General features: G+C 44.4%; 1 protein-coding gene across 2 annotated transcripts; it reads left to right on the top strand.

The window, feature by feature from the left end:
* The first annotated feature begins 329 nt into the window (after positions 1-329).
* LOC132836692 (SERTA domain-containing protein 1-like) lies at positions 330-25597 on the top strand. 2 transcript variants are annotated; one of them, XM_060856090.1, is made up of 3 exons: positions 330-436; positions 16981-17069; positions 22982-25597. In XM_060856090.1, exons 2-3 carry the CDS (start codon positions 17056-17058, stop codon positions 23775-23777), a joined length of 810 nt encoding a protein of 269 aa, XP_060712073.1. In that variant the 5' UTR covers positions 330-436; positions 16981-17055; the 3' UTR covers positions 23778-25597. The 2 variants fall into 2 exon arrangements, with proteins under 2 accessions (XP_060712073.1, XP_060712074.1); XM_060856091.1 differs by lacking the exon at positions 330-436 and adding an exon at positions 12994-13072.
* The last annotated feature ends 279 nt before the right edge of the window (positions 25598-25876 follow it).

The raw sequence follows: 25876 nt of genomic DNA on the forward strand, positions 1-25876 counted from the left end.
TACCAAGAATCAAAATCAGCTCTTGACAGCTGTTGGCGTCAGACAAAGGCTTTACAGTGTGTTGGCATTCCCATGGGGCCATTCAGGATTCGTACCTCTAGAAGATAGACCACTGAGACCTAACTGGACGAAAGAATCAGTGGCTCAAATGGCGTCCTGTGTCAATGACCCCAAAGCCTACTGCTTTCTACCTCTGACACCAATAGAACTACAACTCCCGAAAGGCAGGCGGAGTGCAGCAGCTTCGTGCGCAGGCGTTCTCGCCCGGAAGGGAGGTGAGGAGTTCTGGCTGCCCTGCCCCTGATCCACCCCCGTCGTGTTGCCCAGCAACTAGATCCGGGTCCACGGTCGGGAGTAGCTGACACTGTCCGGAGCGAGTGAAACTGACACAGCGAAAGGTTACAATGTAGCGGAGCGCGCTGACTGGACGCACAGGGTAAGTTACAAAGTGTCAACCTCATTACCTTTCTAAAGTGGATACTTTTTGTAGCAAGGGAAGAATTACTGCTCCTTGGGGGTTTTTTAAAAACTTAATAGAGCAGTGACTTTGACTTGAAATCCAATTTCCCCAAAGTGTGCTGGGATCCCCCGCAATCCTGTTTTTTTCTTTTTGAAAAGACTGACAGGGAAAAAAGAAAAGTGGAGACGGGGGAGAGCGAGGGGAAGAAGGTAAGAGGCGGTGAGAATTGCGTGAGTACGACTTCGTAAATAGCGAATGATTCATCGCTGAGCCTGGCAGGAGAGTGCGCCTTCGGGATCGTGACGAATACAGCAGACTCCGCGCCGACCTTGTCCCCTCCTCTCCAGTTTAACTCTACCGGGACTGTTCAGAAAGACAGACACACACAAAGAGAGAGAGAGAAACATTCTGGGAGTGGGGTTAGACTCAAAGCAGTTTGAAAGTTTTGCATCCGCGCTGAAAGTTCCGGAGAAACGGCGCCTCAGTGGACACAGAGCTCCGACTGCAGTTCGGTCGCCAGTGACCAAAGGCCAGTTGATTGGTTGTAAGATACTACATGAGTGACGGCGACTGTCCGGCTTCCTGTGCTGTCTTGTGCCTGTCAGTGGCGTACTCCATATCCCTAATACCTCACATGAGTTTTTAAGTATTGACCGACTTCGAATCTACACTATCCAGCAATCTTAACCGCCACCTCCCCAACTCTATCCCTTTCTCTCCCATTCCATTCTCTTGTGGCCTCTGTGCTCCCTTTCTGTTAATGTTCCCCTCACCTCCTTTCTATTATTGCCCCTTTGTATTGGTTATTCCACCCCCCTAGACCCCCTTCCTCTATATGGTCCCGACTCTTTCTTAGCTTTTGTTTGCCTATTCAATTCAATCGAAGCTAAAGGATGAAAGTGTCAATAAATAAATGATTACTTAATTAAATATGAGGGGATTCCATAGACCAAGTTCAAAAGATTGGGAAAGATGTGGCAAAGTGATCATGGCACTAAACTAGTAAGTAAAAAATGAGGTCTGCAGATGCTGGAGATCACAGCTGAAAATGTGTTGCTGGTCAAAGCACAGCAGGCCAGGCAGCATCTCAGGAATAGAGAATTCGACGTTTCGAGCACAAGCCCTGATGAAGGGCTTGTGCTCGAAACGTCAAATTCTCTATTCCTGAGATGCTGCCTGGCCTGCTGTGCTTTGACCAGCAACACATTTTCAGCACTAAACTAGTAAAGCTGACAGCCAAACTAATCACTGGAATTGCAGTTTCAAATACCACCACAACCACTAATTCTTTGATTCTAAATCAGCTCTCCTTATCTGTCAGGCCTAGATGTGACTCCAGGTACAGCAATGTGATTGACTCTCAGTTGACTTCTGAAGTGATCAGACCAACTAATCAGTTCTACCAAATCACTTTAAAACAAAAGATAAACTTGATGAATCACTTGGCATCAAACTGGGCAGCAGAAACTACAATGGCGGCAGCAGAAACTACAATGGCACCACCAGCCAATTGAGAGAGCAGTCCCATAGGCAAGTAAATAACAGCCTGACACAGTCACACTCATCAAATCATACCTGACAATGTCCCAGACACCACCACCACCATTCCCAGAGTTGATGCCATAGTGATGTGCAGTTAGAAAAGAGTTGTCCTGGGAGTTCTCAACATTGACTCCAGATCCCATGAAGTCCTAGTGTCATTATGGCAAATTTAGGCAAGGAAACATCCTGCTGGCTCCCCATTACTGCCCCCTTCCTCCACCTCATCTGATGAATCAGTGCTTCTCCCTGTTGAGCACCAATTGCAAGAAGCATTGAGGTGAGATACTTCGGTCGCCATCTCCAGCAGTAGCTCTGTAGTACCACAGCCTGAGCTGACCCAGTCCTGATCCAGGGTCTGCAGCAGGTGGCAATGGAACCAACAGAAGGAAAAAGCCTACTTTACCTCATCTTCACCAATCTACCTGTCACAGATGCATTTGTCCATGACAGTATTCCCCTCCACAATGTTGTGTGGGACTATAGCATGGGATTTTAGATTAGAGCGGTGCTGGAAAAGCACAGCAGATCAGACAGCATCCGAGGAGTAGGAAAATCGATGTTTCGGGCAAAAGCCCTTCATCAGGAATAGAGGCAGGGTGCCTGCAGAGTGGAAAGATAAACAGGGCCTTTTATGATGAAGGGCTTTTGCCCAAAATGTTGATTTTCCTGCTTCTTGGATGCTGCCTGACCTGCTGTGCTTTTCCAACACCACTCTAAACTCTGGTTTCCAGCATCTGCAGCCCTCACTTCTGCCTATTACCATGGGATACTGGTGGGACACTGGCTATGGTAAAGGCTGTGGGTGTTGTGCTTCAGAACTAGCTGCGTCCCTAGCCAAGCTATTCCAATGCACATATAACATTGGCATGTATCCAAACATGTGGACAACTCTCTAGGTATGTCCTGACCACAAAAAAAACGAGACCAATCCAACTCAGCCAATTACTGCCCAGTCAGTTTACTCTCAATCATCAGTAAAGCATTCAAAGAGGCCTTGACAGTGCAATCAAATGGCACTTAGACAATGTTAACTTGCTCACTGATGCCCAGTTCGGTTCTGCCAGGGTGACTAAGTTCCTGACCCAATTGAAACCGTGCTTGGTCCAAAACAAACAAAAGGGCTGAACTTGAGAGATGAGGTGAGGGTGAGTGCCCTTGATATCAAGCTGGGATTTGACCAAATGGAGCCTCCTCCCCCACTCACCCATTGTACTCTATGCTATTTTCTCCCCACCCCCACCCTCCTCTAGCTTATCTCTCCACGCTTCAGGCTCACTGCCTTTATTCCTGATGAAGGGCTTTTGCCCGAAACGTCGATTTCGCTGCTCATTGGATGCTGCCTGAACTGCTGTGTTCTTCCAGCACCACTGATCCAGAATCTGGTTTCCAGCATCTGCAGTCATTGTTTTTACTCCATAACAAAACGGTAGTCAAGAGAAATTAGGAGGAAATCTCTTCACTGGCTAGAGTCATGCTGTGGACAAAAGAAAATGGGTGTAGTGTTTGAGGTCAGTCAACTCAACCCAGGACATTGCTGCAGGCATTCCTATTGATAGTGTTCTGGATTCACTCATCTTCAGTTGTTCAAAAATGTGGAAAATTGTCAGCACAGTGCTCAGTGGTCAGTTCGATTCCTGCCTCTGGTAACTGTCTGTGTGGAGTTTGTACATATTCCCCAGGTCTGCATGGGTTTCCTTCAGGTGCTCTAGTTTCCTCCCAAAGTCCAAAGGGGCCATGATATGGAGATGTCGGTGTTGGACTGGACTAGACAAAGTCAGGAGTCTCACAACACCAGGTTACAGTCCAATAGGTTTATTTAAAATCACAAGCTTTCAGAGTGCCGCTCCTTCGTCACTTTACCTGATGAAGGAGTAGAGCTCCAAAAACTTGTGATTTTAAATAAATCTGTTGGACTATAACCTGGTGTTGTGAGACTTCTGACTTAGCCCAAAGATGTGCAGGTTAGCTGACTGACCATGCTAAAATTGTCCTAGTTCCCAGGGATGTGCAGGCTAGGTAGATTGTCCATGGGAAATACAGGTTTACAGGGATAGGGTGATGGGGTCTGGGTGGGATGCTCTTCAGAGGGTCAGTGTGGACTCGATGGGTCAAATGGCCTACTTTCCTACTGTAGGGATTCTATGAATGAATGACCTTCCCTCCTTCATAAAATCAGAAGTGGGAATGTTTGTGATGATTGCACAACATACAGCACCATTCATGACACTTCATATGCAGCAAGTCCTAGGTGATATTTAGGCTTGGACTGGTAAATAGTAGGTAACATTTCTGCCATGTAAGTGCCAGGTATTGACGATCCCTGAATAACTGGAACATGTGGGAGTGCGACTGTTGTGGTGGAGTTGTAGTGTCCCTACCTCTGAATTAGGTGGCTTGTTGCCCAGAAGAACTTGAGGAAATGCTGCACTGCTGAATGTTCCATCTGTTAGGCGAGTGAACAAACTTTGTCCCCATTTTTCATCTTTGGGGTACAAAAGATCCTGTGACACTATTTTGAAGAAAATTGGGGCATTATCCCTGGCTTTCTGGTCACTATATATCTCTCAATCGACATCATATAAACAGATTATCTAGAGTCTAGGAGCTTCTTGTGAGGAAATTTCCTGCCATGTTTCCTAAATTGATTTTTGAACTGCAGCTCCTGTTGTAATTCATTGACTTTAAAATGTTTTAAGACATCCAGTGGTCAGGAACTGTGCTGTAGATATGCACCTTTTATCTGCCTTGCATTTTCTCTTGATCTTTTATGGAGAGAGAGCAGAGCAACCAATCCTTCCTCATATACCATTCCCTTAACAACCACCTGCAGTTGTAGAGTGCCAATAAAAATATCCCCAGGTGCTTCACAAAATGTAGCCAAGAATATTCTAACAATGAGCTATACCAGAAATATTAGGACTGGTGATCAAAAAGATGCTCAAAGAAAGTTTTTTAAGGAAAATCTTTCAGAAGAACAGAGGACATTAGGAAGGGAATTCCAGAGCTAGGCTGATGAGGGCTCTTGGTTCAACTATGTAATTTTCCTTGTCAAGGAGTGGAGTGAATCAGTACTGACTCATGTGTAGGCTCCTCTCCTCCCCTTTACACTCCCACTGATCCCTTCAAACTCCTCCAGGTAGAAATGTTAGTTATCCCATTAACACCTTGCATCCCCATACCTTCTGTAATCTGTAATTCCTGTCCTTATAATTAGGCACTGCACAACAGCTTGTGACATATGTGGATAATATGAATATGTTCCTAGCTACCGTCAGTTCTGAGGAAGGGTCACAGTCCGGAACTTTGATTTCTCTTCATACATGTTGCCAGACCTGCTGAGCTTTTCCAGCAACTTCTGTTTGTGTCATTATTAATGTATGTGGAGTTGGACAATAACTGAATGCATGGCAAACTGCCCAACAAAGAAAGCAAAAACTTGGCCTTTGGAATGAGTAACTCAATAGTATATTTTGTAGATGATAACACATTTTAGAGGAGGTAGATGTGCAGCTAGCACAGAAAAAGAAGCAGCAAAACATAAAGTTTGCAATTAACAATTTGTAAAGATGGGCATTGGCAGGAAATGCAGGAAATCACATGGCTTAGAAAATAAAGGACATAATAGAAATTGAAACAGATAGAAAAGCAGAGATCCAGGGATATTGGAGAACTAAAAGCTGCACTGCAGATCATTAGAACAATGGAGTTATCAATGTAACATTTCTACAGATATACTGTATAAATTAGAAATGATGAAGTTATGAAGAGTTATCTAGACTCGAAACATTAGCTTGCTTTCTCTCCACTAGTTGTATAGTTTCCTAGTCAAGTGCACTTAGTATACTATGCACAGTCCGATCTCCATAATTTAAAAAGGATACAGGAGCATAGGAAAAAAGAACATGGAAGTATTTACAAGAATGGTACAAGAATTGAGAGATTACAACTATTTGTGAAGGTAAGCTATACATTAATATTGGCTGAAGTGGTAAACGCGAGTACAATTACAACATTCAAAAGCCATTTGGACAGTACATAGATAGGAAAGGGTTAGAGGGATATGGGCCAAATGCAGGCAAATAGGACTAGTTCAGTTTAGAAAACCTAGTTGACATGGACGAGTTGGGCTGAAGGGCCTGTTTCTGTGCTGTATGACTCCATGAGTTATTGGAACAAATGCAGTGGAATTCTATGTGATTGCTAAGTATTGCTGGACTGAAGGGAAGAATCTACAAGGCAACTATGAGACCAGCCATGTTATTAGATGCATAAACTTGGGCAAGATGAAGAAGATAAACTGTGACTGGATATTGATGCTGAGATGTGGAATAACAGGAAGGAAAATCAGAAATCAGCACATTAGGGGTCAGTGAAGATTGTGTTGAAGAAAGTAGCTAAGAAGAGACAGAAGGTGTCATGGTTATGGGTTAGACAGGAAGTGTGATGAAATGAATGATTAAGATGGAACTCTTAGGAAGAAGGGTTGGCACAATAGATGTAGACAGAATGCTTCCACTTGTGGGATAATTCAAAATTAGAGGCCATATGTGTAAGATAGTTACTAGGAAATCTAGTAGTGATATAAACAGAAATGTCTTCACACACAAGGTGGGTAGAATGTAGAATTAGTCATCACTGTAAGTGCTTGAGACAAATAGCTTACATACTCCTCTCGTTTCTGAGAGTATCTAAGAGAAAAAGGAATAGAAAGATTCCCTTAATGGGTGAGGTGGATGAAATGGGAAAAAGGTATGTGTAGAGTAACTGACTGACTGACTGGCTTGTTCCTCTGATGTATGTACCATATAGTGTTGTCATATCTATTTCTGAGTTACAGATCTCAATATACTTTATTGAAACAGGGAGACCAAAGTCTCACACAACTCCAGATGTGATTTCACCACATTTCAGTTTGAAATGAGCCACTGCAGATTCAGACTGAGTGCACAACATAAAATTCACGTAGCTTTCTGCTCATGTTTTCCGTGAACTGGCGCCGTAGTCAATGAAAGCACCTTTCCTGCTGAGCTCCATTCTTGGTTCCAATCAGATTGAACGGCACATACCTGGTCATGGAAATCAAAGTAATGGGGTGATTGATCAGAGGAGACAGGTTTGCCATCCCATTCCCAACATGTTCCATATACAAGAAGGATGGGTTGCACCTGAACTGGAGGGGCATCAAGATCCTGGGCTTGCTAGAGCTCTACAGATGGGTTTAAACTAGTTTTGCAGGGGGGTGGGAACCGGAGCCACAGATCTGAGGATGGAGTAGCTAGTGAACAGCCAGATACAGTGTGCAGAGAGTCTGTGAGGAGGAATAGACAGCTGATATGGCAAAGTAGCAGTCAGATGGATGGGTTGAAGTGTGTCTATTTTAACACAAGAAGTATCAGGAGTAAGGATGATGAATTTAGAGCATGGATCACTACTTGTAACTATGATGTTGTGGCCATTACAGAGACTTAAATATCACAGGGGCAGGAATGGTTGTTGGATGTTCCAAGGTTTAGATAGATCAAAAGGAATAGCGGGGGAAGTAAAAGAGGTGGGGAGTGGCATTGCTTATCACAGCTGCAGAAAGGGAAGTCATCAAGGAGGATTCATCCACAGAGTCAGGATGGGTCGGAGTCAGAAACCGGAAAGAAGCAGTCACTTCATTGGAGTTTTCTACAGAACCCCCACTAGCAACAGAGACACAGAGGAGCAGATTTTGGAAAGGTGCAGAAGTAACAGTTGTTGTTGTCATTGATGACTTTAATTTTCCTAATATTGGAACCTCCTTAGTTCAAATAGTTTGGATGGAGCAGTTTTTGTCAGGTGTGTCTAGGCAAGGATTCCTGACTCATTAAGATGGGCTGACTAGAGGGGAGACCATTCACCCCCTCAAAATGAGTAGCGCTTCACTCTCTCCACACCAACCCCCAGTTCACCATCAAACCTGGTGACAAAGGCAGGGCAGTAACCTGGATAACGAACCTCCTTTATCGCAGAGGCCGAATGCCAACTCTCTGACACCACATCCTAAGTCCCGCATACCCATGACCCATCATTGCTTAAATCCCTCACACTGTCCGTGACCTCATTGCCTCCAGAAATCTCCCCTCCACGGCCTCCAATCTCATAGTGCCCCAGACCCACACTGCCTGGTTCTACCTGCACCCCAAGATTCACAAGCCCAACTACTCCAGCTGATCCATCATCTCGGCATGGTCCTGCCCCACCGAACTCACCTCGTCCTATCTCGCCTCCATCTTCTCCCCCTTGGTTCAGGCACTTCCCACCCACATCTGTAATACCAACCACAACCTCCATCTCTTCCGTAACTTCCAGTTCTCCGCCCTCCAACCCCCCCAGTCCTTTAGCTTCACTATGGACGTGCAGTCCTGATATACATTTATACCCAACAAGAATGGCCTGCAGGCCCTCAGCTTCTTCCTCTCCAACAGACCCATCCAGTCCCCCTCCACCAATGCCCTCCTCTGCCTTGCTGAATTGGTCCTCACCCTTAATAACTTTTCCTTTAACTCCTCCCATTTCCTCCAAATTCAGGGCGTGACCATGGGCACTCAGATGGGTGCCACCTGTGCTGGCCTCTTTGTGGATTATGTCAGACAGTCCCTCTTCAGTACCTACAAAGGCACTGTGCCTCAACTCTTCCGCCATTACATTGATGACTGCATCGGTCCAGCGTCCTGTACCCAGGTTGAACTTGAGCATTTCATCAACTTTGCCCACCCTCAAATTCACTTGCTCCATCTCGGACACCTCCTTCCCCTTTCTTGATCTTGCCATTTCCATCTCTGGCGAAGTCACCAGATGGACATTTACTACAAACACAAAGACTCTCATAGCTACCTGGCCTACATCTCCTCCCACCCAATATCCTGAAAGAACTCCATCCCGTTCTCCCAATTTCTCTGCCTCCATCGCATCTGCTCGGACGAGGAGACATTCTACACCCAAGCATCCCAAATGTCCACCTATTTCAAACAATGTGCTTTTTCCACCTCTGTCATCCACACAGCTCTCCACTGTACCAGCCCCTGTTCCATCTGCTTTAAACCCCCCACAATAAAATAAAGACAGAGTCTCTCTTGTCATTACCTAACACCCCATCAGCCTCTGTATCCAATGCATCATCCTTAAACACTTCCGTCAACTCCAACAAGACCCCACCCCAATCTGCCTTCCTCAAGGACTGTTCCCTTTAACAGTTCTTGGTTTATGCCACACTCCCCACTTACCACCCCCCCAATCTGGTACACCATCCACCTCACCTCCATCCAGGGCCCCAGACAGTTCTTCCAGGTGAGACAGAGGTTCACCTGCCTCTCTTCCAACCTAGTTTACTGCAGCAGGTGCCCCCGATGTGGTCATCTCAACATCGGGGAGATGAAATGTAAACTGAGGGAACGGTTCGCCGAGTATCCCAGCCTGGCCTGCAGGGGCCGACTGAACCTCCCAGTTACCGCCCATTTTAATTCCCCTTCCCACTCCCTTTCCAACATGACCATCCTTGGTCTCCTCCTTTGCCACAATGAACCAAACTGCAAATTGGAGGTACACCTCATCTTGCGTCTGGGCAGCCTACAGCCTGGAAGACTTGACATTGAATTCTCCAATTTCAAATAACCTCCCCTGGATCCCTTCTCAGCCCCCTCCTCCTACCTTCCACTCCTCTCAGCCACCTACGAGATTCATTCCTCCCAATGACCAACCAAGTTGTACCCTCTACCTGTCTTCACCTATCCCCACCCTGCCCACTCCCTTTATCTGCAGCTCCCCTTGCATCACCCCTAGTCCTGAAAAAGGGTTACACCTGAAATGTCGACTTCTCCATCTCCTGATCCTGCCTGGCCTGCTGTGTTCTTCCAGCCTCCTGCTTGTCTACCTTGGCAACAAACCAGGCCAGATGTCTGATCTCTCAGTGGGAGAGCATTTTGGTGACAACTCCCTGACTTTTACTATAGTCCTGGAAAGGGATAGGAGTAGATGGTATGGGACAATATTTATTTGGGGGAGGGAGAGTTACAATGCTATTAGGCAGAAACTGGGGTGCCTAGATTGGGAATAGATGTTCTCAGGGAAATGCACGACTGAAATGTGGAGGTTGTTTAGGGATCACTTGCTGATAGTGCTGGATAGGTTTGTCCCCCTGAGGCAAGGAAGGGATGGTATGGTGAAGGAACCTTGGGTGACAAGGGATGTGGAACATCCAGTTAAGAGGAAGAAGGAAGCTTACTTAAAGTTGAGGAGACAATGATCTGACAGGGCTCTAGTGTGTTACAAGGCAGCCAGGAAGGAATTGAAGAATGAACTTAGGAGTGCTAGAAAGCGGCATGAGAAAGCTTTAATGGGTAGGATTAAGGAAAACCCTAAGGCATTCTAAACTTATGCGAAGACCAAGAGGATGGTCAGAGGGAGGGTAGGGCTGATCACGGATAGTGGAGGGAACTTGTGCCTGGAGTCAGAGGAGGTCCTTATTTAATGATTTGCTTCAGTATTCACTACTGAGAGGGACCTTGATGTTTGTGAGGACAGTGTGAAACAGGCTTATATGCCCGAACAGGTTGCTGTTAAGAAGGAGGATATGCTGAAAATTTTGTAAAATGTAAGGATGAATATCCCTAGGCCAGATGGGATATACGCCAGGTTACTACAGGAAGTAAGGGAAGAGATTGTTGGGCCTTTGACAATGATCTTTGCATCCTCACTGTCCACTGTAGTAGTGCCAGGTGACTGAGGGTGGCAAATGTTATTCCCTTGTTCAAGAAAGGGGACAGGGATTATCCTGGGAATTATAGACCAGTCAGCATGACGTCTGTGATGGGCAAATTATTGGAGAGGATTCTGAGAGACCAGATTTATGATTACTTCAAAAAGCATAGCTTGATTAGAGATAGTCCGCATGACTTTGTAAGGGACAATCATGCTTCACAAACTTTATTGAATTCTTTGAGGATGTGACAAACACATTGATGAAGGTAGAGCAGTAGATGTGGTGTACATGGATTTTAGCAAGGTGTTTGATCAGGTTCCCCATGGTATAGGCTCATTCAGAAAGTAAGGAGGCATGGGATACAGGGAAATTTGGCTGTCTGGATACAAAATTGGCTGGCGCATAGTAGGCAAAGTGTGGTAGTAGATGGAAAGTATTCAGCCTGGAGCTCAGTGACCAGTGGTGTTCTGCAAGGATCGGTTCTTTGTGACTTTTATAAATGTCTTTGATGAGGAAGCGGAAGGGTGGGTTCGTAAGTTTGCCAATAACACAAAGGTTGGTGGAGAAGTGGATAGTGTGGAGGGCTGTTGTAGGTTACAAAGGGACATTGACAGGATGCAGAACTGCAGTCCCCACTTTCTCCAGGATACAGAACTGGGCTGATAAGTGGCAGATGGAGTTCAACCTGGAAAATTGTGAAGTGATTCATTTTGGAAGGTGAAATTTGAATACACAATACAGGGTTAAAGGCAGGAGTTTTGGCAGTGTGGAGGAACAGAAGGATCTTGGGGTCCATGTCCATAAATCCCTCAAAGTTGCTACCCAAGTTGATAAAGTTGTTAAGAAGACATATGGTGTGTTGGCTTTCATTAGCGGGGGATCGAGTTAAGAGATGCAAGGTTACGCTGCAGCTCTGTAGAGCCCTGGTTAGACCACACTTAGAATATTGTGTTCAGTTCTGGTCACCTCATTATAGCAAAGCTGTGGAAGCTTTAGAGAGGGTGCAGAGGAGATTTACCAGGATGCTGCCTGGACTGAAGGGCATATCCTATGAAGAAAGGTTGAGGGAGCTAAGGTTTTTCTCATTTGAATGAAGATGGATGAGAAGTGACTTGATAGAGGTATACAAGATGATGAGAGGCATAGAGTGAATAGTCAAGAGTTTTTTTTTTACCCAGGACAGAAATGGCTATCACAAGGGGGCATAATTTTAAGGTGATTGTGGGAAGGTTTAGAGGAGACGTCAGAAGTCAGTTCTTTCCACAGAGAGTGGTGGGTGCCTGGAATGCACTGCCAGCAGTGATGCTGGTAGTAGTCAGATACATTAGGGACATTTAAGTGACTCTTGGATAGACCCATGGATGATAATAAAATGAAGGGTGTGTGGGTTAGTTTGACCTTTAGAGTAGGATAAAGAGTCGGCACAACATGGAAGGCCGAAGGGCCTGTACTGTTCTATGTTCCGATTTTTAGCATTTTTTTAATTCCCTGGTCCTCTTGGATCAAGCAGAGGCCATTCAGCCCAAAGAACCTGTTCTGCCATTAAGGTGGCAGTTTCACATTCTATTCACCTACCTGTAATCCATGCCCTTTGATACCCTCAACCCACAAAGATCTGTGTCTCAAACATGAACACTCGCTGCTGGGCTGATTATTTGTTAATTATCCTCTTCTTTCATCGTGATGTGGATGAGTCAGCCATGACTCGCGTGTAGGTTGCTCGCTCAGCCCCCACTGGTCCGTAGTCTCCTCCAGTTCGAAATTTACATCTTTTCCGTTAACTCCTTGAGTTCCGCCCTTCCGTCCTATAGCCCTCTAATTCTGATATGTTTTGAAATGTGTTCCTTTTTGAGGCAGTCAGGGCCTCATCAGGGAGAGAGTGCCCCGAAGGCACGCCAGGGGAAAGGACCCTGAAAGCTTTCAAAAAAGAAATCTGCCAAAATGCTAGATTTTATGAATTCACAAGCAGTTTGTGTGGGATTTGAATCTTTGACACCTCCAGGTTAATTGCTGGGTATGAACATGCTGGAGAGCAGGCTCTGACTGGAGCTGGCTGCCAGGTTACCGACTCAGAAGAATGTGAGAGTTTGTAACTACCTCCTGTGCCGTTTGGTGAGTAGGAGGTATCCTCTCTGGAACACTGTCAGTGTGTGGCTCAACGGCAGTGGATAAGCTGCTGCCGGTTAGAGGGAGGGATCAAGCCGGGCTACCTTTCAGTTTCACTTCCTGTGTGTGGGTTGGCTTTACTCTATATCATGTGATAGGGTATGGAGAGGGGGGACTCTCAGCTGCTTGTTTGACAGGAAACCAGTCGGCACTGATCCAGCAGCTTGGGGTATCCCTAGCAGGTATGTAAAGATTTATAAGTTCTCGATACGTTTAAGGAGAAGTTAGATAAATAGGTTGAAAGGAATATTGGATTGAATACTGGCAAGATTGGAGGGCGCTCAAATCCTAGTATGGATCAGTTGGACCGAATGGCCTGTTTCTCTGATCTTTATAGTGGTGAGCTGAAGCATTCAAGGGAAGCGGGAAGGCGGAATTTTGAGTGAAGAAATTCCCATTTGGTGTCTTCACCCGATCTCTAAAAGACTGACTGTGTTACTTCTGAGCTGTCGCTGTATTTGGGATTGTGACCAAGACCGGAGAGGTGTTCCTGCTCTCGCTGTATATCTATCTATCCTTGCCTGTCACTGACGATTCGGGGTTTCCATGTCCCAGGCTGTTCCAGAGAGCGGGAGATTTTGTTTTAATTCTGCTCCAGATTTTAGCTGCAACTTGCTTCGAAAGCCCCGCCTCTGGAGCCAGTCATGATTTGGAGGTACCGGTGCTGGAGTGGAGTGGACAAAGTTTGAAAAATCTTACAACACCAGCTTATGGTCCAACAGGTTTTATTGGGAAAGCACTAGCTTTCGGAGCGCTGCCCCTTCATCAGGGTGGGATCAGTCAAGTCGAGATATCACTGTGATTTGGGAGGGTTTGAAAGTCCGATTTCGGTATTAGGGGCTGGACATGTTTGTAGACCCCATCTGTGTGGCTATAGGCGAAGGTGGTTTTTATCTTGGGGGTGGGGGAGTGGGGAGAAGGTCCCTCTAACCTCCTTCCAACGTCAGGGCTCTAGTCTAAAATAGTCAAGGGACGAGTCCTTTTTTGGTCCGTTCCTGTTGTCTCTGGAGACCTCCAGTTGGTTGACTGCCTTTCTCCCTGTTCCGTGAAACGATTGTCGCCGTTCTATTTCAGACTTCCTTTCCTGATTAATATTGTTCCCGCTAGTTGCAAGTGCCTTTCAGGGCAAGGGGTGTCGCTATGAATGAGGCACGCCCCCCTGGGTCTGTGACTGAAACTGGAATCTGAAGCCTCGGGAGTGAAGAATCAAGTGATTTGTGGCTGGAGGAACTGATGGAGATGTAAAGACCATTATAAATAGGTTGAAAGGAATATTGGATTGAATACTGGCAGCATTGGAGGGCGCTGCTCCTTCCTCACCCGCTGTTGGTGTCCCACTGGAACTGAACATCTTTGTGCAGGAGACAAAGTTTCCCTTTATTTCTCACCACTCCCAGTGAAGTGTATGTCGTTTAAATGTAGAAACAGTGGACAGCCAGTATGTATGCAGCAGGCCCCTAAACAGCATCGAGATAAGGTACAGAATATTTTATAATTTGTGATATTGATCAAGGGAGAAACGTTGGCTCAGATTATCGGGTAGACCTATCTCCTTTTGAAATTGGATCGTTTTCCGTCCACCAGAGAGAAATATCTTGGCTTAATACTACGTGTCATGAGAGTCTGCGCCTCCGACAGAACTGCACTCGCTCAGTATTGGTCAAGGCTATTACTGTTGAACTCTGAGCTGGGGCTTGAACCCACAGCTTTCTGAAGCGAAAGTGCTAGCCATTGAGGCACAGCTGGTGTCCATGAGAGTGGTTTTAACCTCTCATGTAGGTACCTTGTTCAGAATCAACACGGTAAAGGCAAGGAATTTGAATTATATTCTGTAAGGAGGTGTTGTCAATGATAGAGATGTCATAGACTGCTTATTCTGTAGTTACAGTGAGGTGTTCACAGGGTAAATAATAACGCACTTCTTTACTGCACAGAGGAACACTTAATCAAGATGAAAGAAATACATCCAGTCTTCAGTGATGCAGTGTAGAAAACACGGGCAAATAGGATGTTTAGTTTGGGAAACCTGAATGGGGTGGATGAGTTGACCTAAGGGTCTGTTTCCATGCAGTTTCACTTTATGACTTGTTCTTCACTGTGTGAGACTGACCAGAGAGAACCTGATGATACATGAGCAGTGATCTAGCTGATGTGGTGGCATAGCAAACACTCTAAGTGGCCACAATTTGTAACTTTATTTTTAATTCATACCGATGGGATGTGGCTGGGCCAACAGTTATTGCTTATCTCTAATTGTCCTAAAGAAGGTGGTGGCAAGTTACCTACATGAACTGTTGTAGTTCTTCAGTGTAATAGCACCTACAGTGATATGAGGTTGGGAGAGTCACTTCAAGCTGTTCTTATAGTTTGCTGGGGTGCACAGAGGAAAGAGGAAGCACGTTAGTCCCTCAGTCATAGGAATACTGGGGAATACAAGGTACAGATGGCAGCAATGAGTCAAACACAAACTTGTAAGCATGACTGGTTACAATGTCTTCTGTTGCAATTCTGTCTTATCCATGAGTTCCTCCAGTAACATTGTCTCCCACAATCTATTAAAGCTCAATCCTGGTGTCCTTAACTGTAACATGGAATCACAGGAAAAGTAGTTTCTCATTTCTATTGAGCTTTGCACAAAGCGTTTTACAGTCACTGAAGTGCTTTTAGAGTCTGGTCACAGTCATAATGTGGGAGACACATCAGTCGCTTTGTACACAGCAAGCTCCCACAAATAGTGCTGACGATGAGCAGAGAATCTGTTTATTTTCTGAGATTAAAAAAATAGAAGTAGAAGTAAGCCATTCAGCTCCTGAATCCGATTCATCAAGCAACATGATTATGGCTGATGGTCAGTCTCACCACCATACTTTTGCTTTCTCTCTGTGACACTTCTCTAGAAATCTATCTTTCTGAAACATTTTCAGTGACTTTGCATCCATAGCCATTTGTAGTAAAGAATTCTACTGGTTCAACAGTCTGAATGAAGAAATTTCTTATCTTGTGGCTTACCTCATATCCTGAGATCATTCCTCCTCAAGCTAGACTCCTAGCCACAGAAAGTCATCCCTGATGTTGTTTAAGGGATGTATACACGCTGAGAGACTGGATAAATCTCTTCCTTTTGAGATTTGCACAAGAACAGACAAATAACAGTTTAAAATCTTGTTCAACAGACATTGCCTCTGACATTTCTGCATGGAATGACCTGTGGATATCAGTCTAGATTGATATTCTTGAGTCTACATGATGGTTGATGCAACAATTTTTAAGGAGGATTAAATCTAGCAAATTTATCTTCAGCCACCAAAAATCAGTCAAGTAAATTCAATTGTTTAGTATTTCACCCCTCGGATGACTCTTCCAACAGTGCAGTATACCCTCACCCCTGCCTGGGTTCTGGTGTTAAATCGGGGGGGGGGGGGGTCAAATCTCACTCCAACCTTTTGAACTGGAGGCAAGAATGCTTCCACGGCCAAGTTTATTCATAAATCTACAGTGTTTGTAATCTCTTAGCTTTGACGTTCCTCTCTGGCTGAATTAATCCACTTTCTTTTAAAAAAAACACCTCATGCCCTCCGCTCTCTTCCGAGTTCCCCAAAGGTTTTTGTTTCCAATTGTGTGGCAAAACTAGATACTGGTAATAAAATATTTACATTGGTAAGTTCACAGGAATTTGGGAAAAGCTAAAGTTTTCATCTTTCAAAACGAGAAGGTGGTGGGCTGACCTGAAATTATGAAGACATTTGATCGGGTGGATGCAGATATGGTGTTTTCATCTCCTAAAGCGAGGGACAAAAAATATGAAACAGTGATAAATCAATGGGGAATTCACTGAAAACCTTTTTATCCAGAGAGAGGTGAGAATGTAGAATTACTATCACCAGGTGCAGATGAGGTAAGATAAATGAACTTGTTTTAGAAATGTTTAAGGGTGAAAAGGGTTGAACAATAGGGTTAGGTAGAGAGTTATGAAGAAGCTCATGTTGAGCATAAAGGCTGGTTTGGATCCATTAGAACCAAATGGCTTGTTTTTCTATACATACCTTGCAACTGGACCTGAACTAATCCAAATTCTCCCCTTTGCTTTTAGGTGTGAATGGGTCTGAAGATAAAGCGTGAGAAGCACGGACAACTTACTGGTTTGTGAATCTTTCACAAGCAGCCAATGGCTGCAAGCAGGTGTGTAAAAAAAACTTGAGGCAAAATCGATTCTTGTACAAAGTAGGTAGACTGAGCTGTTGGCGATTAGTAACTATCCCTTTCTCGTGGAGAAGAGAGCTTATATGTTTATTCTACAATTTATCCTCTTCCTTCATCAGGTCACTTGCTCCCTGAGTTGGGGGGGACAATCCAGTGAGAAGTTTGCCATCCCCCCTCCACCTCTCTCTATTCGTTCTTGAGACATCAATAAGTTTAATTTGCCTTGTGGACAGTCAAGACCTATTTCCCACTGATTTGGAATGTCACAGGTCATTTAATGATTAAAAACCTGCAGGCTACACAATGTCAGCTGTGGCTCAGTGATTAGCCCTTCCATCCAAGTCAGAAGTTCCTAGTTTCAAGTCCATCACCAGGATCTGAGTTCAAAGTCCATGCTAGCGCTCCAATTTAATATACACTGTCAGATGAGCCATCTTTTGGATGAATCATTAAACAGAGGTCCTGTCTATCCTCTTGGGTGGATGTTAAAGATTCTATGACACTATTTCACAGAAGAGCTGGATAGTTTTCCATTGTACCTTAACCAATATTTTTCCCTGACTCGATATTTTTTTAAAAACCATTGCTGTTTGTGCAAGTTTGTTGATCATGAACTGGTTGCTGTGATGACACACATTATTTTATTAACTGTAAAACACTTTGGAACATCTGGTGTTTGTGAAATTTTAGACAAATGTAAAATTTGTTTTGGGGTACAGTAATCTAACGATTCTGTCATTGGGTCAGCAAGGTGGAGCTCCTCAGTTCAGATTCTACCATAACAAGTTGTAAAATTGAATTCAATATTTTAAATTTTTGTTTGGGTGGCAAACAGAAATTGGCAATAAATATTGAAGTTGTTGTTTAAAACCTAATTGCATCACTAATGTCCTTCAGGGGAAGAAACCTGCCACCCAACTCTTCCTATCTAACACCTAGATGTTGACCCAATGTCCTCAGGACAGTAAGTGCTGACTGGCTTCCAAGATGCAGGTCTCGATATGATTGTTGCAGTTTCATGGTTATTCCACAGGGTTCTGTCCTTACCAAAGTGCACTCAGTGAAGATTATTAGACAGTCAGTGGTCACTGGAAGCAAGCAACAATTTTCACTTGTATATTAAAACACCACAAGGAATCTCACAGAAGTATAATTGGGCAAAAGTTAACACCGAGTCAAAGAAAGAAATGTTACACTAGGTGATCAAAATGAAATGTTTTAAGGCCTGGGGAGTGTTGCTGAACAAAGAGACCTTGGAGTGCAGGTTCTTTGTTCCTTGAAAGTAGAGTCACAGGGAGATAGAATAGTGAAGAAGGCATTTGGTTGTTTGCCTTGATTGGTCAGTGCATCAAATGTAGTACTTGGGAGGTCATGTTGTGGCTGTGCAGGACATTGGTTAGGCTGCTATTGGAATACTGTGTGCAATTCTGGTCTCCCTGCTATAGGAAAGATGTTGTGAAAGTTGAAAGGGTTCAGAAAAGATTTACAAGGATGTTCCCAGGATTGGAGAGTTTGAGCTATAGGGAGAGGCTGAATAGACTGGGGCTGTTTTTCCTAAAGTGTCAGAGGCAGAGGGTAATCTCACAAAGGTTCATAAAATCATGAGGGACATGGATAGGGTGAATCGTCAAGGATTTTCCCTGGTGTGGGGGAGTCCAAAACTAGAGGTCATAAGTTTAAGGTAAGAGGGGAAAGATTTTTATAAGGGACCTAAGGGGCAACATTTTCATGTAGAGGATGGTGTGTGTATGGAAGGAGCTGGTACAATTACAGCATTTAAAAGGCATATGACTCTGATATCTGGATGGTAAATGAATAATAAGGGTTTAGAGTCATATAGGCCAAATGCTGGCAAATGGGACTAGATTAATTTAGAATATCTGCTGGGCATGGATGAGTTGGACCGAAGGGTCTGTTTCCGTGCTGTCTATATCTATGACTGAGTATCTTAAAGGAGGAAAGAGAGGTTTAAGGAGGGATTAAAGAAGTTAGGACCCTGGCAGCTGAAGATATGGCCAACAATGGTAGAATGAAAGAAGTGGAGGATGTGTGAAAGACTAGAATTAGAGGAATGCAGTTATCAGAGGCAAGTACATTTTGGAGAGGGGGGAATTGAAATTCAATGCATTTATAACAGAATCTCCGACAGCAGATCACGATGGTGAGGAACAGCATACAAGTTCCCCTGATCCCTTTTCCACAAGGGAGCAGTGTCTTTGGCAAGCTGGGGGCAGAGGGCAGATACAGAGACATGGCCAAGAGACCACGGAGGAGGAGGAGGAAGCCAGGACATCAATAGGGTGTTTCTATTTCTGGCTCGAAAATTAGAAGGGAGAATTGGAGCTGGCATTACAACTAATGGGTATCCAGCTATTGTTGACTGACAGTGGTTAGAAAGTAGCGAAGTGCCAGTGGCAACCAAAGTGAATGATCTGTACAAAACTTCTGAATGCAACAAATCCAGAGGAACAATGCATCTCTTTTGGGTCTGGGAGACATGGTAATTGGTATTATACGGTAATAGGAAATTAACTGGAGGAGCTTCTCCAACTGAATTCACTACCCAGCTGGTTAGAGATCAGGAGTCAAGATCCTCGAGCCTGCTTGACCATTCAATAAGATAATGGCTGATCGGTTTGTGTTCCAAATTCCACATTCTCACCTACCCTTGATAAGTTTGATTCCTTTGCTTAGCAAACATCCATCTGTCATCGTCTTCAAAAATATTCAATGACCAGCTCCCACTACCTTCTGAGGCAGAGTTCGCAAATCCTTCAACCTTGAAAAAATTCTCCTCATTTTGGAACTAAAAGGGTGACCTGAAAATTTAGACCAGTGCCCCTAGTTCGGGGCTCCCTCACAAGAGAAAATATCCTTTCCACATTCAGGATCTTATACATTTCAATCAAGTCACCCCTCGCTCTTCTAAATTTTAAATAGAAAAGAGACCGGACTGTCCAAACTATCCTCATAAGACAATCTGGTGGCATGGTTGCTCAGTGGTTAGCACTGCTGCCTCACAGTGCCAGGCACCTGGTTTGATACCACCCTTGAGCAACTATTGGTGTGGAGTTTGCACATTCTCCCCGTATCTGCGCATGATTCCTCCAGATGCTCTGGTTTCCTCCCATGGTCAAAAGATGGGCAGGTTAGGTGAATTAGCCCTGCTAATTTGCCCTTGGTGTCCAGGATGTGCAGGCCAGGTGGGTTACCCATGGGTAAGGGGGTGAGTCTGGGTGGGATGCTGTCTGGATGGTTGGTGTCGACTCAGTGGGCTAAACGGCCTGCTTCCACAAAGTAGAGATTCTATGGTTCTAAACTGTTCATTCCGGGTGTGAATCTAGTGAACTTCATCTGAATCACTTCCAATGAATTTACATCCTTCTTTAAATAAGGTAATTAAAACCGCACACCCTATTCACAATGTGGTCTCAGCAATTCCCTGTGTAACTGAAGCATAACATTCTTTCATTTTATATTCAGATCATTATGTAATAAAGAGATTGTTTCCCACTAGCCTTTTGCATACTGTATCTGCAGAGTGACATTTTCATGAATCAAAACATCTAGATCACGTTACACTTCCAAACTCTGCAGTCATTCTCTACTTATTCTGCTTTATCATTCTTCCTGCTCAACTTCAAATGTTTCCACATTGTACTCCTCTCTCACTCACTCAACTTAAGTCCTTCTGCAAATGCTTTATTATTGCTTCTTAATAATAAGTTGCTATCTCAGTGGTGTTGTCTAAAATTTTATCTCCCATGCCTTCACTCTCCTCTAATTCATTGATGTAAATAGTAATCTTTGAGGCCTCAGCTCCAACCTCCTGTGGGAGTCTACTAGTCTCACCCTGCCAAAATAGACAGATGCATTTATTTATGAATATGCTGTTTTCTGCCAACTAGAAATAACCCTGCACCATAGTTTTTCTTTTTCCAACAATAATTGGAGCAGGCATGCAACACATGAATAGCTAATCAACTGGCAGCACCACTTTAGCCAGCCAAACCTCCATGGAGCAAGAGGGAGCAGGGCAGCAGCAAAAAGTCTATGTAGGTCCATGAGTAGTGCAGACCAAAGCCACTCATGGCAGCTTAAAAGATGGGAAATTGTAGTGGAGTGAGCCACGGAGAGATCAGGAGTGTATTTCAATAATGATATGCTGATGGATCGGCAACATTTGGGTGAACATCCATTGTAAATAATTAATTCCTCTAAGTTACACTTTTCCATTATCTATAAATATTGCCATGGAATTTTAAAAATGGCTCTTTTATAATCTTTGTACACTGTTTTTGTTAATTGGCTTACACACAGATGGTCAGAAACAGTATAGGTCAACAAGCATGGGGCTGACTGGACTTGGTGGAACATAGTACATATCCTGGATCTACATAAGCTGAATTTCATGGACTGGCAGGTGGGGGGTTCATTGGCCACAGGTACATGGAACAGTTGAGTTTGAAAGTAGGAATGGTGTGAATAAGAGTTTCAGCAGCTGATAACTGGTGATATGACCAAGGTGGAAGAAGGCAGTCCTCCTGGTGGAGAGGATAAGGAGCCAAGAACTCACCTCTGTCTCAAATAGGGTGCTATGGGTGCACACATTTAGTTCAGTTTCAGTAGCCAGGAGGAGAGATCGGATCAATAGCAAGGGAATAGATTTAGTTCAGTGACAAAACAATGGTTCAGTTTATCCAGCTGTTAATTAGAGTAAATCTCTGCACTTACATTACTGGCTGATCTTCACTTTGAGTCGAGAGTGTGGTGCTGGAAAAGCACAGCAGGTCAGGCAGCATCCGAGGAGCAGGAGAATCCCTGTTTCGGGCAAAAAAAACCCTTCAGCAGGAATGTTTAATTTGAGGCTAGTTCTGGCACTTTGACTGATCTACCACAACACAAATTGGGGTCCACCTCCTGGATTGAATGGCAGGATTGCAGTGGGTCACCAGGAAGAATAAATGCAGTGTTCATGATGAAAGTCTAGAATCTTCAATCTCCCACCCTTCATTAATTGGTTAGATCTGACCTTTCATTTCCTCGCTTCCCTTTCACCAGAGCCCCTCAAAACCCCAAACAGGTGAGATGAGATGTAGTATATTTCCTTTTCACAACGCAACCACCTCTACACTGGAGATACCAAAAGTAGACTGTGTGACCAGTTTACAGAATGTCTCATTCAGTCTGCAATTATTATCCTGAGACTTTGATTGTTTGCCACTCTGAAAGGTGGAGAACAGGAGAATCAAATTGATCTAGTGAAGCTCAGTGCAAACTTGAAGCTTCATCACATCATCTTTCAATTGGGCACTTTATACCCTTCAGGACTCAGTAGGCAGTTTGATAACTTGAGAATAACTATGCTCTCATTTACTCAAGATAAGAGCTGTTGGTAATTTTTCTGCTTTTCCCACTTCCCTTTTGCACCAGATTTTGTTCCTCATTCCTTGCACCATTACATCTCCTTTTGCTTTGCAGCATCATCCCATTAGTCACTCCTGAACCCTATCACTCAAGCTAAATAATAGATGTTCAGAATCTGATTTGAAAACAGGAAATAGCCAGTCTGGCGATATTGGCAGAGAGACAAAACTGAAACCTTAAACTCTGTTACTCTCTCTTTATCAATAAATTCTTTTAGCACGAGTATTTACGGAATTTCCTACCTGTATTACAAATCTCTCCCTTTAGATTTTCTTCCCTTCTCCCTACTTTTGTCTCTGACTTGTATTTGTGTTTAAAAATTGCTAAATCTTAATGTTTTCCTGGTTATTATGAAAGGTTGCAATGTTTACTTTACCTCTCTCTGCAGTTGCAGCCTGAGTCTGTTGAGGATTTTTCACCTTTTTTTGCTTTGAGTGCTGATGGTGTCTTTTTGTTTTGTGCAGTTTTCCGTTGGGTAAAGGAGTGAAGCGGAAACGCCACGAGGATGATGGTGGTCAGGCTGCAGCAGAATACACTCCACAAACCTTCCATTGCGGCACATTGCTAGACATCTCTCTGCTCAAACTGCACCAGAACTGTGTTCTGGCAGAGCGCAACTTACACCGCTCCGTGCTGATTGCCAATACCTTGCGCAGGCTGCAAGCGGAGATCCGCTGGGAGAATGGCTGCACCACGATGCCCAGTGAGATGCCACTGCAGCCACCTGAGCAACTTACCAGTGGTGCCAACCAACTAGAGCCCCTCTCCAAAATGGGAGAGGAAATCACTGATCTAAACAACAACATTGCCAAGGCAACCTCGCCAAGCCTCACCGAAGCGCCCTTCTGTCTCCTCTCTGGCAATGACAGCTCATTGTCCTCTGCCATCTCCACCATCCTTCAGGACCTAGACTATGTGGAGGACCTGAGCACCCCTCCAGGCCAAGCACCTCCCGAAGATGACCATCTCTTGCCGCTGAAGCCGGTGAGCCCAGATCCCCGGCCGGAGCCCAGGTCCCTTGATTCCATCTTCACAGCCTTTGAAATTGCAGACTCTGATGACTTCCTTATTGACGGTTCCCTTGATGCAATCTTTGAAGACATTGACACCTCTATGTATGATGTCCCGCAGGGCTTCCCTGCCGGGGTCTGTCCCACCATCCAGCCAAACAAAGCTTCACGAGGCATCCCTTCAGCAAAGCCCCACAACAGCCGGACAGACTTTGAGTTGGAGAATCTGATGGACCTTCTTGTCGGTTGATACTTTGTGCAGGGGGATTTATTCCCTTTTTGGAATATTAACTGGTATTTTTCCATAACCCAAAAGACTTGGACAAGAACTACCTGGGCTGCTGTTCCACCTCTGCCTTTTTCTCTTTGCAGAGTTTCTGGCCTCTAAACATTCTCCTCTGTAGAGTCCCCACTTTAAAGCCACTGGGCTCATACCTTTGTCCCCCTTGGGAAAAGACAGTTTTACCTTTTGCTGGCAGACCATTCTACATGTCACATGCCTAAATGGATGGAGACTGGATTTGCACATAGGGAGGCAAAGGAATAGAAGTTTGCACTGATAGAATTTGATGAGGTTAGATAGTAGGAGGCCCATATGGATACCAGCATAGTCCATTTCGGCTGAGTGGCCTGTTTCTGTGAAATATCTAAGATACTGACAGGATGGGTGGTCCTCTAATCATTTCTATGTCAGAAGCAGTGAATAGAGAGTTCCTTTGGGCTGCAGAAACAGGTGCAGATGACCTACTTGTGTGCGTCCCAACATGACCATAGTGGGAGGGGTAATTAATTGGTAATAAGTCAGATTGCTCACCATCACCTTCTCAAACACAATTAGAGATGGGTAAGAAATTCTAGCTTTGTCAGCAAAGTTTCCTGTTCAGTTTGCATGCATGGAGCTGTTCAGAGGGCCCGTGCACAGCATTGGTGTGCCACAATGTTTGCAGTATCAATTTCTGGTTCTGAAAGTTGCTGCCACATATGGATCTGAGTTCCATGCAGAAGAAAAAAATGTAGCAGGAACACTGCTTGTCAGTGACGTTCACATAATTTTCTTTCTTACAAGAAGTTTCCCTCTCCCATTTTCCATGTTTCTAATGCCCAGTTGAAGAGTTCATGTCTAATTTTAACTTTTCTGTATGTATGTTAATATTGAGATTGTGTGTGTGTGTGTGTGTGTGTGTGTGTATATATTTTGTCCTCTGCATGCATGTTAATATTGAGATTGTGTGTGTGTGTGTGTGTGTGTGTGTGTGTGTGTGTGTGTATATTTTGTCCTCTGCATGCCTTGGTTACTCCAAGTTGTTAACGTTTAACACTTGACCAACATCGACAAGGGCCTGGATAAAGATGCAATGTCATTTGATCTATTTATTTCGCACTGCATTTACCTTTCCTCTCCTGAAGGTGCTGACTCTCCCTGGATAAAGGTTGCTCATAACTGGAGTCTCCCTGGGGTACAGATTCCACAGGGCCCAACTCTTCCTGAGACATAGTTTTCATAGACTCTTCCTGGGGTGTGGGCCCCATAGTCCCTGATTCTTCTTTATCCCTCTCCCCTTGTTGCCCTTCAATGAGGTGCTCTGCCCAGTCACTGCCTACTCTTTTGACAGTGATGGCACTAATATATTTCAATGCTGTAACTTTTATGTAAAGCAGACATGTCCTATGCTAGCTTCCTGTTGGAGGTGGGATGGATGCAGATTGACCTGGCGCACACTGCAGGCAGAGTGTGCCAGCATTAAACCTGGTGACCAAGAATGACCCACCCAATGTATTTATAGAGCAGACAGGCAAGATTTGGGGGCGAAGGGACATAAAGGAAAGAGCCAAAGGAACAAGCACCAGCGAATCTTGGAGACACTCTGATCATAATAGTGAAGCCGGGCTTCGTTCCCCTTCTTTGTCCCTGTAGCACCCAGTCCCTTCCTGAATCTGTTCACATGTGGCTCACTCCAGTCCTACTTTCTTCCATGCCTGCTTTTGTTAGCATTAACTAAATAATGACTCTGCTGCTTTTGAGCTATATAAAATTAATTTAAGAACAAAAATAAATATTTTTTGTTTTGATGTTTCCTGTATTGTTTCTCTCGTTCCTGACAGTCACTTCTCACAGTTCAATGGTTTACTCTCTAGGTTTTTCACCTCTGACCCCTTGACATTGGGCCTCAAGATCTGACTTGTTAAAGGACCACATGGTGGTTCATACTGTCCAGAACAAATAAATGTTTGGGGGCTTGGGTAGCTCAGTTGGCTGGACAGTTGGTTTTACAATATAGAATGATACCAACAGTGTGGGTTCAATCCCCACACTAACTGAGGTTTCCATGAAGGACTGCCCTTCTCAAT

This window comes from Hemiscyllium ocellatum, chromosome 47 (assembly GCF_020745735.1).
Source record: "Hemiscyllium ocellatum isolate sHemOce1 chromosome 47, sHemOce1.pat.X.cur, whole genome shotgun sequence".
NCBI classification, from domain to species: domain Eukaryota; kingdom Metazoa; phylum Chordata; class Chondrichthyes; order Orectolobiformes; family Hemiscylliidae; genus Hemiscyllium; species Hemiscyllium ocellatum.